Genomic DNA, 13377 nt, shown 5'->3' on the forward strand with positions numbered 1-13377 from the left:
ATTACCTGACTGTAATTGTGAGCCTTACCGTTTTCCAAACACACCTTGGCTGCTTTTATGCTTGGATCCTTGCATCCTGATCATGATAACATACAGATATACATTTTAATACACATTCAGAAGTTTAACCTAATCACTTTTCCAATCGAATTCCATGTCTGCATCACCTGGGACTGTAAAGATTTTGTCAAGACTGTAATTCCCCAGGTCTGGTTTTGGTAAGTTGTAGATCGAAACAGAATACTTGTATTCAGGGTCCACCACAACTCTGTCCAAGGAAAATGTCCACTAAAAGAAAGTCAAGTAAATAGATATCAGTCTAACAAAGCAGAAGGTTATTTTGATATCTGACTATTAATTTCAACCTTTCAGGAAACCTCCATCACTTAGATTCACATCCAGTATCATTGTTTTACCGGGTTCCAGTTATTCATCATGTTGTGGATTTTGTTATGGAAGATGTATTGGACACATATGCTTTGATTACTGTCCTCTTCAGTGACGTGCACCTCGGTACCACGGATGCCGCCTACACCTCCTGTTGATTAGATCGAGGAAGAAGAAGATGATGACATTATCGTTGGAGCGGTTAGAGGACAGGGTCTGCCACAACGCAGTGCAGCGCACCAGGAACAGATTAGGGATGAAATGCCTTGCTCAACGGCACAACTGCAGAAGCAAGCATCTAGTTTACCTTGCTTATCAAATATTATGAACCACTGTGTACATTACCATTGATCTGAAGGCTCCAGCTCAGAGAGACCACGGGCAGCAGATCACCACTCTCCCCTCTCCTCACAAACACGTGCTGCTGTGAACCTGAGTGCCACACTGGACCGTTAGGCGCCTGGTGTCTGGGTTGAATCCAGCCCTCATCTGAACAGTTATCTGGCAGATTCAATAGATGGTATGACAATGAATGATCTGTATTAACAGTGTTTGTCATCATTGAACATATTGAAATGTATTGAACAAAATACTGTACATGTTAACAATATATATGTTCAACTGCACATGTCATGATTTACCATTTCACTATGCCATTTTTATAATACAGAGATCCCCTTGGGTTTTTCCAACTTTGTACCCTGTCTTTACAACAATCAAGACGAGATATTTCCCCCATAGTCAGATGACACTTACTAATTTGAACGCTGCATTGAAGATCCTGAAAAACAAAAATAAAAAAATATATACTATGCAATAGGCTATTACAACAAATACAATGAAGTGAGCGGAAGATAACGGATCCTAGGCGGTCTTGTCAGGCGGTCCGATTGAGAAGCATAAAGAGTCAGATCAGGTGCAAAATTGTGGTATTTATTTCCAGGTGCAGAAGGTGAGCTGGATACGTGGATATTTTAAAAAACATTGACGAATACTGGCATATAAACGTAGAATTGCTAAATAACAAACAGCCTAATACTCCCCTGAATAGAGTACCACAATACCACAGTACCAGTCATAATACCCATAAAACCTAGAGATCAAAGAAGGAAATGGTTCCAATTGTTTTCCACCATTCATTTTAGAAACGCTTAAAATAAGGGCTGTGTTTCGTGTAGGCTTATCCTGGCGTGACGCTTTGATAACCGTGTAAATCTCTCTAGGACAAAGGGACTTTTATCAATATATTCACCTGTATTTACCCCACAAAAATGAAATGCTAATTATCTGCTAATGTGGCTATCATAAAGAACTACAAATACCATGATGATCTGGAGGAGACTGCCTAATTGAGGCAAAATTAGGAATCTCTGGATTAACTATCTAATGTTAGCTAAATTTAGTAATTAATAAATTGGCTACATTTTCTTTAAATTGACAATTCTATGAATTGTTTTGTGCAAGTTTTAAATTGACATAATACCTGTTAGCAAAGGTGTCAGCTAGAGATTACATGCAGGAGCTTGCAGGGATTTGATGATGTCTACTTTGATGCTAGTTAGCATTTTCGGATCTGAGAGTAAATAGAGCTGAATATATTGATAAGAGTCACCTTGTCCGAGAGATTTACATGGTTATCAAAACGTCACGTCACGGTAAACCTATACAAAAAAACAGCCCTTATTTTGTGTTTCTAAAATCCCCCATGGGAAATATTGATGGTGGAAAAAAGATTGGAACCATTTCTCTGTTTGACCACTAGGTTTTATGGGTATTATGACACCTCCACTGTGGAGCTCTATAAGCAACCTGAACAGATGAAAAACCTAACCCTTAAAACTGGTATAATCCAAAATGCACCTAAACAGGTATTTCTTCGATGACATTATCTTATTATACAATCAATACTCTCAATGTATTCGCCTATACATTTCAACATCTCAGAACATAATAACATCACATAAACATTAAATTAATAAAGATTAGGAAAAAACCCTCAGTGGCTATGAAAATAGAACATCCAAATTCCTGAGCGCCTGCTGGATAAATATGTGACGTGACTCGCGTGCGCTCTCCTTATCAGTCCATAGGCGTGTACTCACCACAATTCGCTTCTGAGCACAGATCAATTGAAAAATGAATTAGTAATTTAACTTCCTTCTCGCGTGTGATATTTTATATAGAAACTTGGGACATGTCTACTATTAGCAGGCATACGCTTGAAACATGAACAAACAAAAAACATTTGCAAAGTGTGTTTGCCTGTATTGCGCCAAATTAGTCAAATACAATGGAGTGGAATGTGTCACGTGACGGGCGCTCTCCAGTGGGCATAGTCACAGTGTGTTTTGATAATTTGCGATCCATTTTTACAGTTAATTACAGTAAAGAACAACTGTGTTGGTTAAAACATACCGGTTGTGTGCAGTTCAGGGGTGGCCATTCCAGAATCCTGAGAGTTGACGTCCGAGTCAGTCCAAAGATGATCACCCAAACGCAGTACAGGTCCATTCTCCTCGAGAAATGTTCTGCAGGATAACATGTATTGGAGATGTGTTGTGATGGTACAATGTGAATCCTTCAATTCTGAGAATGAAATACAGGTAGTTTAGGCTTGAACAAGGAAATGCTTTGAGGTAAATGTACTGTCTCTGGTGAATTTGTACTGATAAACATCATAATTTGCAGGAAATGACAAATTAGGTTGTTTTCTTATCAAACATCAACCACTAGAGTGAAGATGTCTTTGCCCTGTCTAGTCAGTATTCTGTACCAAGTATTCTAGATTGGTTTTGGTATATTTGGATCATATGGATATTAGCCAATCTATGCCTTTCTGACTGTATATAGTCCAATTTCTACACTATAGAAAAATACAATGTTTGGAATTTGAAACCTCTTAGTATTCATAAAAATACGTCCAATAACTCATATATAAAAATGAACGTGTTGATTACTGTATATTTAACTGTAGTCTAGTCCTACTACTCCTAATCCAGAGAATACACCATTACTCATCAACGCCAAGTGGGAATGTGTTGGAATGTTCTCTCAGCCGAATCCCCAAAGGATCTGTATACATTCTCAACCTCAATCACAGGCTCAACACTGTGATCTACAAACACGTTGCCGGCTTATCTACACTGAACCCCAAATATCCCAGCGTCAGTTGTTTCATTATCGGGCTTAAATCCTAAAGATTGACCTGTGACCAGGGATTGTGTGTGTTCAGTCCTGGCTCTTCTTACAGCTGTTTCTGTACTGTTCACTGACAGCGAGCTAAGAGCTCTGTCCCAAATGGCATCCTATTCCCTACATAACTTTTTACCAGCGCCCATAGTGAACTCTGTAGGGAAGAAGGTGCTATTTGGGATGTAGACAAAGCTCTAGTCAGATCAATTTACATAACACTATGGCAGATTGACTAGCCTGGTCCTAGATCTGTTTGTGCTGAGTTGCCAACTCCTATGTCTGCTATGGCCGAATAAGTTAGCAAGACGGCACAAACAGATCTGGGACCAGGCTAAAGATTGACACCTGCCCTCTAGCTGCTATTTGGTACCATTACATAGATCAGAGCTGGGCAACCCTGTCCCTGAAGTGCCACAGGTCCTGCAGGATTCTGTTCCAACTAGGCACCACACCTGACCAACTGAGCTAATTGATCAGTTCAGCGATTGCCTAAATTCAACACACCCGGTCTTTCAGGTCAGTTCAAATAAAAAAAGATGAAGTGTCTACGACGCTCCAGAACCAGGGTTGCCTACCTCTGACAGAAGAGGGTGTACTAGTGTGTGAGCACTGAGCATTGTATCAAATCAAATGGACACTCCAATCTAGTTTAGACAGACACCATCATGATATTTGTTTATTTTTGATCCAAAATCGTTAATGTAAAAATAGATGTGACAGTAGTGTTTTGTTACAGCCAGAAAGGAACAGTGGTGGTGCTGATCTTTATAACAGTGTTTGGTGTGAAGCTCTATGTACTGGTATTTCACATAAGGATTACCTGTGTTGAAAGACATAGAGCCACTTTAATTGTATTCTATTACACTGCATCTCTGTTTACAGTATGATACAAGCCAATCATCTCTGTGTGAAGCACTCATGACCCTGAGCAATGATTTCTAGCTAGACCTTGTGCCTAAGAATCTATCTTGCTAGAGAAACTGGCATCAGCTGATGGTTCCATGTTTATGGTCTTACAGAAGGTGGTCTTAGATATCAGACTGTTCTGCCGGGTTTGTTAGAATTTTTTTTTTTTCAGAAGTAGTTTCATAGTACTGTGTATGTGTGTGTGTGTGTGTGTGTGTGTGTGTGTGTGTGTGTGTGTGTGTGTGTGTGTGTGTGTGTGTGTGTGTGTGTGTGTGTGTGTGTGTGTGTGTGTGTGTGTGCAACGTGTGTGTGTGTGCAACGTGTGTGTGCAACGTGCGTAACTGTGTGTGTAACTGAGTGTATGCTCACGTGTGTGAACTGTTTACAGCTTTTATATGTACATCATCTGGGAACGGATGTGTACTAGGTTGGGGAACAAAGAGTGATGCATTCTATTAAATGTTAAATGTCAGGACTAGGAGAGGCGTTGCAGGGGGTCTATTTTAGTGAGCCATTCACATGAGGCTTTCAATCCATAAATCTATCATCTCAAATCATAAAATACTTTTTCCTCTCCTCTGTCCTCTGACACTCCTCTCACTCTCTCTGATTGTCCTCACCTTGAAGGTAAGTTTGATACAATAATAGTGATAAAATTACGCAAAATTAAATGGATATTGTGTAAAGTTATGTAAGTAAATCAGATTTACATTAAAAAGGGTCACTTAACGGTAAAACCTCTGACATTGCAAGATACAGTAGAAGGAAGAACGGAGCCCAGCCGTAGCTCCTGCATAGTAACGTTGAGAAAGCAGTGCAGTTGGCTGGGTGTGTTTCAGGCTCTCTCTACACTGTATAAATGTGCTGAGGCCGGTGGAGCAGCCTTTGTTTTAATGTCGGGGATTAGTGAAGATTGCATATCATTGTGACCAGCTGTGACACGGATACTACTGCTGCTGTTCGTATTTACGTCATGGAATCTGTGTTATGCCACTACTTTTGCTGTATGTGTGTCTTAGTCAGGGCAATCGTCCGATTGTGTGTGACTTATTTTGTCCCTCTCTGGGCCAACACCATGAATGACTGACTGATTTTATTTTTACCTTTATTTAACTAGGCAAGTCAGTTAAGAACAAATTCTTATTTACAATGACGGCCTAATGGGGAACAGTGGGTTAACTGCCTTGTTCAGGGGCAGAACAACTGATTTTTACCTTGTCAGCTTTCGGTTACTGGCCCAACGCTCTAACCACTAGGCTACCTGTCGCCCCAAAGAGAAAAACATGTAACCTGAAGCTTATACACACCCCAATTGCCAAAAGTCTGATGGCAGGTTACAACCACTTCACAGCTTGAATCCTCTTTAGTGGTCAAGAATCTGGGGTCAAAGGCCATTCTTCCTCTACTAGTTTACCTTGACTTGAGCACACTGTCAGTCATTGACAGGCTTAGCATCATAGGCTGCATATTTTGCATTTAGGTTTCATTATACTGTCATGCTCTGGTATAGAACCTGTAATTCTCATGTCTCATTCTATCTACACTCTTAGAAAAAGTGGTCCTATCTAGAGCCTAAAACGTTTCATCAGCTGTCCCCATAGGATAACTCCTTGAAGAACCCTTTTTGGTTCCAGGTAGAACCCTTTTGGGTCCGATGTAGAACCCTTTCCACAGAGGGTTCTACATGAAACCCAAAAGGGTTCTTTCTACCTGTAACCAAAAGGGTTCTACCTGGAACCAAAAAGGGTTCTGATATGGGGACAGCCAAATAACCCTTTTTTTTTTTATTCTAAGAGTGTAGGGTAAGGAAAAATAGCAGATAATGTTTTTTTTCATCCAAGATTTTTTTACTGCGTCAGCCATGTATTGTAAGGTTCTCTCTGCTATATTTCAACACAATCCGCCATGTGTAACAGGGAAGTTAAAAGGAGAGTCACATTAAATCTGTTTCCTACCAGAGACAGAAAGAAACAGAAGAAAGAGAGAGATGGGAAAACAGCTAGATCATCCTCAGTGTCCTGCCAAAACCTCTTTCCTGTCAGGTCTTCTATCGACAGGCCTTCTATTGCCAGTCCTTTGACTGGCATAACCAAGGCCACAGCTGCTACTTGGCATCTATCTGGGCCAAAGGAAAGCACGGGAGAAATGTGCTATACAAATATAGCCAGACAGGAGCTCTCATACAACCTTAGCCCTTGATAACAAAGGGAAGTATTATCCCATGGTGTAAGCACATTGACATTTTGTCCCCATCAAGTCCTATGGGACAACCCGGCCTAACTGTAATCATTAAATGATCTGTGGGAGATTACTGTATCAGCATAAATGTTCCATAAAGCTTGTAACGTTTGTTTGAATCGGTTCCTCAGGTAACCTGACCAACAGCAGCCATGTCTGAAGGGTGAGTAGTGACTTTAACCTCTCTTGATCCAAAACTTGGTCAAAATGTATGTTATGTACAGTCAATTAATTGCTCTTGTCTTATTGTTGTTTTACCAATGGTGGAAAAAGACCGGTGAGTACTTTGTTCTTTATCCACATCAACACATCTAAAGCAGTTGCTTATATACAGAGGTCAGTGGTGTATATATTGTCTATAGTGAAAATGTTTTGTCTCTTTCAGAAAAAGCCAAAGTATTCGGCAACACGCCGGCTGCTCCTAAAGGTAGGTTTCACTCTCAGGCCTCGCTGTGTTGATGACGGTAGTAGGTCGATGACAGAATCCACAGAAACAAGGCCTTAGTTATCTGCATGTACCCCTACAATATGGATACACATTGAATCCTGAGTCTCTCCAGCTCTTCAGTCATGGACCTGCCCTTTGAATCCCTAGGTTGTCCCTTTATTTCGACTGCCTGGCTGCTTATTGGTCCTTTGAGCCGGATATGGACAACCGCTATTTGGGGTCAACCGCTAATTTAGAACGGGAACAACCACTATTGGGGACAACCACTAATTTAGAATGGGAACAAATGCTCAGTTACCCGTACACACACTTAGAAAACAGTGGAAAGGGTTCTACAGGGAATCAAAAAGGGTTCTACCTGGGTTCTACCTGCAACCAAAAAGGAACAGCCAAAGTACTATTTAAGGTTCTAGATAGAACCTTTTTCCTGAGAGTGCAGCTATACCTTTTATTGAGAATGAATTCTAATACATGATAAACAGTGTTAACTTCAATTGAAAAGAGATGTTTACCTGTATACCAAATGCCACATTAGAAGCGATTAACTGTTGGTGTAAAACACAAATCTGTGTCATTCTGTGAGAAGGAAAATTGTCAGGGGTTAACTGCTGGTGTTGTCTTTCCTCAGACCAAACTGCTGAAAAAGGCAGGGATAATGCTGGTGGCTGAGGTTGCGGACAAGAAACGTGAACGAGAGAGCGCTCTGAATGAGAGAGCCCCACCCCTCAAACTGTCTGGCCTGTCTGTGCAGGAGCTACAGGTAGGCCTTCATATATCTATAATACTTCATTTATCTCTAATACTTAATATATCTATAATACACCATATATACTATAAAATATATTCCAGTATATCCATGCATATTAGGAGGTGGTTATAGAGGCAGAGAATCCTTCATAAAAATATTTTACTCAACAAATCTGCTAATATAAAATTGATAGAATTCTCTATACACTATAAATTCTTTATTTTGCAATTGATTGGCTAAATATTTTAAATAATCTGTAATTTCAATAATATCGTTATCTGTAATGTGTTGTTGGTTGTCTTTTCTACATGATATCATATTCTTGCAGGACCTTTGTAAAGACCTACACAAAAAGATTGATATCGTAGATGAGGCACGATATGACATGGAAATCAAAGTGGGGAAAAATGATTTAGAGGTATGCTAAGTTCTCTGTTATTGTGTTTGATATATTCACCCAACCATAAACCTGTCCACAATGATGACTCATCTTCTAGAATGTATCTTACAGTAATTACATTATTCCATTCCTAGCTATATTAAATAAAAAACGGTGAGAGTGTACACCCTAGTCTTGTGCCTCCATGCGAAGGAAAGTATTCCTAATAATTAACAGCAATAGCAATTGACTGATAGGACACATGCTAGATAAGATAAGATTGTACTTTATTAATCCCTTTTAAGGAAGATCTGATCTGATTGCACCAGCCATACACAACACCAATAAATACACGACAAAAATAACAGACACTAAAAAGCAGAACATCATCAACGCTGTCCACAGATTAAGTCACTGACCCAGAAGATCGATGAGATTAAGGGGTCGAAGAAGCCTACTCTGAAGAGGGTGAAAAAGTCTGCCGCCGACGCCTTGTCGGGAGCCGTGGCCGACACTGGCAAAATGAAGGCTGACTTCACATCCGGCCTCAAGAAAGTCAAGAAGGAAGAGGAGAAGGTTTGTTTGTTTTTAGACAACAATGAGGTCTATGGTTGTCCCAAATGGCACCCTAATCCCTATATAGTGTTCACTGGTCAAAAGTAGTGCACTATATAGGGAATAGGGGTCAAAAGTAGTGCACTATATAGAGAATAGGGGTCAAAAGTAGTGCACTATATATGGAATAGGGTGCCATTTGGGATGCAGTCTTAATCTTCCAAGGGTCCATGAAAAACAGAAATCTGATAGTATTTTTTTAATCAAACCTAATGATATGATATCTGGTCTCCTCAGAAAGAAGAGGTGACTGACTGGCGTAAGAATGTGGATGCCATGTCTGGCATGGAGGGCAGAAAGAAGCTGTTTGATGCTGGAAAATAAGCAGGTATTGATTATGATTAGCAACATTAGCTAAATTACACTTTAGGACATGTGTCAAACTAATTCCCCGGAGGGCCGAGTGTCTGCGGGTTTTCACTCCTCCCTTGTACTTGACTGAATTAAGGTCACTAATTAGTAAATAGCTCCCCTTACCTGGTTGCCTAGGTCTTAATTGAAAGAAAAAACTTGCAGACACTAGGTCCTCCATGGAATGAGTTTCACACCACTGCTTTAGGACAATGGAAAGTGTCTTTTGCACTTATGATATAATGTCAAGGAGTGCTAATCTCGATTCTAATATTATTGCAGGGTCATGTTGTACCACCATTAAGAGAGAAGTATGCCAAGACTGTAAGAACCCACAAAGAAGAGAGAGAGGAGGTCAGTTCTAGATGAGATGTGAATTTCATGTTGTGATATGAAATGAATTTTATAAAGAATCATGTCAACCATGTCAACCATGTCAATTTTACGTGTGTGTGTCCTGTTTAATGTGATATGAGAGTTTGCTAGTTCACAGGGAATATTGTTGATATTATATATTGTAGATATGTTATAGATAGTTGTGTTATAAATTATGTGTTGATAGAATCAGTTATTTATGATGTATTGGTAGTATCCCTTATGTAAAAACCACATGATTTCAAGTGGAAAATCACATGATTTCAAGTGGAAAATCACATGATTTCACATGTGAAATTTCCATGTTTTGCACATGTAAAGGTTTATTGTGAAACAATGTGGTTATGGAACACTTCACATGTGATTATATTTCACATGAAGTTTCACGTGGATTCAAATGTTCACTTGTGTATATTTTTCACATGAGATTTCACAGGTGATGATGCCCTGCATACAATAATTTGTCACAAAATAGTTGCAGTGTTTTCAACTTACGTATTTGACACACATGATTATATTGTGCATGTTTATTTCAGTGGAGGGGAGGACGGCTCATAATAATGTCTGGAACGGAGCAAATGGAATGGCATCAAACACATGGAAACCATGGAAACCATGTGTTTGATGTTGTTACCTTTCCACCTATTCTGCTCCAGCCATTAACACATGCCCATCCTCCCCAAGTATGGTGCCACCAACCTCCTGTATGTTTATTTATACAGTAATTACTATTCAACATGTCCTCACCTTCCTGCCATGCCACCATGTCTGTGTCAATGACTGATTTCACCTGTATTCCTACACTTTGGACTTCAAAGTTAATCTTAGCTTTGTCTAATACACTCAAGAAAATCTATTATATTTATCATAGTGATTCATCAACATCAGACAATTATACAGAAAACCCTCAAATTGCTGAAATAAGTAAACTAAATCAATGATGAGAGAATAGTCAGATGAAATTATAACTAAAATAGCAGTGCAGATGGCACTCTTTTACTAAGTGCAGAGATGTATTATAGGTGCTGAATGTGTAGGCGATTTCTGAGAATGGTACAGACTTTGTGGCGCAGCAGAAAGGTCAGTGTACCCCAATTCCCAGTTGGGGTCATATTGAAAAGTCTACTAAGTGATCATGTAAAATGTAATCATTTTTTATTGATGAAAGGGTTTTGCACTATTTTAGCTGACCAGCGTACCATTTACCATAAACCCCCTCTACCATTTCATTACTTCTCTAACAAAAAAAAAGTGAAAGGTGCAGTTTCACATGTGAAACCATATATATTACATTTAGAGTTCATCATTTAACACCAGCTTTTCACATGTGAGGAGAATAACATTTTGTGAAATTTGCAGATTCACATGTGAAATTTGCAGTTCCATATATGAAAAACTTTCACATGTGAAAATGAAATTCAGCATTTTAACATGTGAAAAACTTTCACATGTCGAATTGCATTTTCACATGTGAAAATCGAATTTGTCACGGTCTTCATCGTTGACTTCTATTTTAGGATAATATGATGATTTCACTTGACCGAGGTCATTCATTATCCACCTACAAAACATTCTCAGTCCACTCCTTATAAGTGTATGTGGAATAAGTACTAACTAAGTGCACGGTAATGTGGTTCACTAGCCTGGTCCCATTCTGTATAGCAGAATGTATAGCCAACCCTTCTATTGTTGTCATGACATATGATGCAGGCTGCATTGCATTAAACCTCTATCTTACTTTACATTGGTCTTTCCCAACCCTGGTCCTCCAGTACCCCCAACAGTACACATGTTTATTGGGACCCTGGTCCTCCAGTACCCCCAACAGTACACATGTTTGTTGGGACCCTGGACAAGTGTAACAGTATAACTTTAGACCGTCCTCCCGCTCCGACCTCGGGACCCTCTGCACACATCAACTTTACATTAGTCTTTCCCAACCCTGGTCCTCCAGTACCCCCAACAGTACACATGTTTATTGGGACCCTGGACAAGCACCCCTGATTCAACTGATCCTCAAGCCCTCAATGAGTTGAATGAGGTGTGCTTGTCCAGGGTCACAATACAAATGTGTACTGTTGGGGGTATTGGAGAACTAGCATATGTGGAATTGCAAGTTCACATGTAAGAAACATTCACACGTGAAAATTGAATTTGCAGTTTTACATGTGAAAAACGTTCAAATGTTGTCACAGGTGAAGTGTCATGGCATCACATGTTGAAATTTGCATCCTCATGTTGTCACATTTATTTCACTTGAGATCATCTTTTCACATGTGTAGTTTCATGTTATCACATTTACTTCACATGTGATCACATGTGAAATTCATGTGTTTTTCCGTAAGGGATTGTAGTTCTGTAGGTGGATGCATAACTGTCAATATCATCTGAATAGATATTTCAGGTCAGAGCCAGGAATGTGATGATATTAACTGTACAGTATCTGAAAAGTTGTACATTTTCAGTTGATTTAGCAAAATAAAAAAAGATGATCGCTATTGAGAGAGTGAAGCCAGGTTATTTTGATGTACAGACTTGGTGTAGCCTACATTAAATTTGACTGAATGTACAGAATTGGTGTACACACTGCTACATTTGACTGAATGGTTTAAAAGTTATTTATTTATTTGATATGAATGTAAATGCCACTCCACTATTTAATAAATAGAGCTTGATAGTTTTGCAGTCTGGTGTCTCACAGACTGATATCCTGTTGAGGAGAAACTGATTGCATCACTTTTTCTTTTTATAAGAAACATTAATGTGTTGAAAATCCCAAAACGTTTGCATAGTCAACTTACACACAGCCCTGACACACACACTTTTCCCACCAGACACGCCACCAGGGGTCTTTTCACAGTCTCCATATCCAGAACTAATTCAAGAACGCATACAGTATTACATAGAGCCATTATTGCATGCAACTCTGTTACATCTCATATTGCTCTAATGAACAGCAAACCTGGTTTAACAAAAATAGATAAAGCAACAACTCATGGCACAATGCCTCTCCCCTATTTGACCTAGATAGTTTGTGTGTATGTATTGATAGGCTACGCATGCCTTTTTTAATGTATGTAGTTCTGTCCTTGAGCTGTTCTATGGAACGCCGTTTGGGTCTTTGCGTGTCAAAAACGATACACCTCAAATAACACTGTAATGCTCAAACAAGCTTTACATTTGACACGTCAAATAACACAATTCTATCATAGAATGTTGTGTGTGCTGAATTTTCACATGCAAGCCAAGATCCACCACTACGATCAGTAACACTGTCAAAGCTGTACAAAAAATAAAAGTCTGCAAACAAGCACACACTGGCCACGACCGATGTGTTTACAATACCGCGTTGGTAATAAGGCATTATTTGTTCAACTGAATGGGAAAACGTCTGTGTGAGCATTTGAAATAAGATCAGGATCAAATGAGCAGGATTAAAAATGTTACAGATGTTATTAGCAACTTCTGTGGTAGCTAGCTTTAGCTTGGTACCTAGCTAGCACCAATGCAACCAGCCTGAAAACAATGACCAGTAGAAACTGCAGTCATTTTCAATATTCTTAGCAGTGATTTAGGAATCCATGTGAGTAAGTATTAGCTAGTTAGCCACTTGTTGTTGAACTTCAGTTCATGTACTGTAAATAACTAGCTAGCATTTGTTGACCAAAGCTAACGTTATAAGCAATCAGCTAGCTTCCTTTGGCTAGTGAGGCTTGACTGGACCGGGTTGTGAAGCTA

At 39.4% G+C, this 13377-nt stretch overlaps 1 protein-coding gene across 1 annotated transcript; it reads left to right on the forward strand.

Annotated features, from left to right (window-relative positions):
• Nucleotides 1-7019: 7019 nt before the first annotated feature.
• Nucleotides 7020-12259, forward strand: LOC139584296 (troponin I, cardiac muscle-like). Its single transcript, XM_071415965.1, has 6 exons — nt 7020-7150; nt 7800-7931; nt 8248-8337; nt 8704-8874; nt 9151-9241; nt 9547-12259. The coding sequence occupies exons 1-5, from the start codon at nt 7091-7093 to the stop codon at nt 9235-9237; spliced, it is 540 nt and encodes a 179-aa protein (XP_071272066.1). The 5' UTR covers nt 7020-7090; the 3' UTR covers nt 9238-9241; nt 9547-12259.
• The last annotated feature ends 1118 nt before the right edge of the window (nt 12260-13377 follow it).

The sequence above is a fragment of the Salvelinus alpinus genome, chromosome 9 (assembly GCF_045679555.1).
Source record: "Salvelinus alpinus chromosome 9, SLU_Salpinus.1, whole genome shotgun sequence".
NCBI classification, from domain to species: Eukaryota; Metazoa; Chordata; class Actinopteri; order Salmoniformes; family Salmonidae; genus Salvelinus; species Salvelinus alpinus.

What these genes read in the sequence shown, in the direction of transcription:
- LOC139584296 (XM_071415965.1), top strand. Translation starts at nt 7,091, where the DNA reads ATGTTTTGTCTCTTTCAGAAAAAGCCAAAGTATTCGGCAACACGCCGG. An exon ending in CACGCCGGCTGCTCCTAAAG is followed by an intron (nt 7,151 to 7,799) that starts GTAGGTTTCACT and finishes GTCTTTCCTCAG; the next exon opens with ACCAAACTGCTGAAAAAGGC. An exon ending in TCAAGAAGGAAGAGGAGAAG is followed by an intron (nt 8,875 to 9,150) that starts GTTTGTTTGTTT and finishes TGGTCTCCTCAG; the next exon opens with AAAGAAGAGGTGACTGACTG.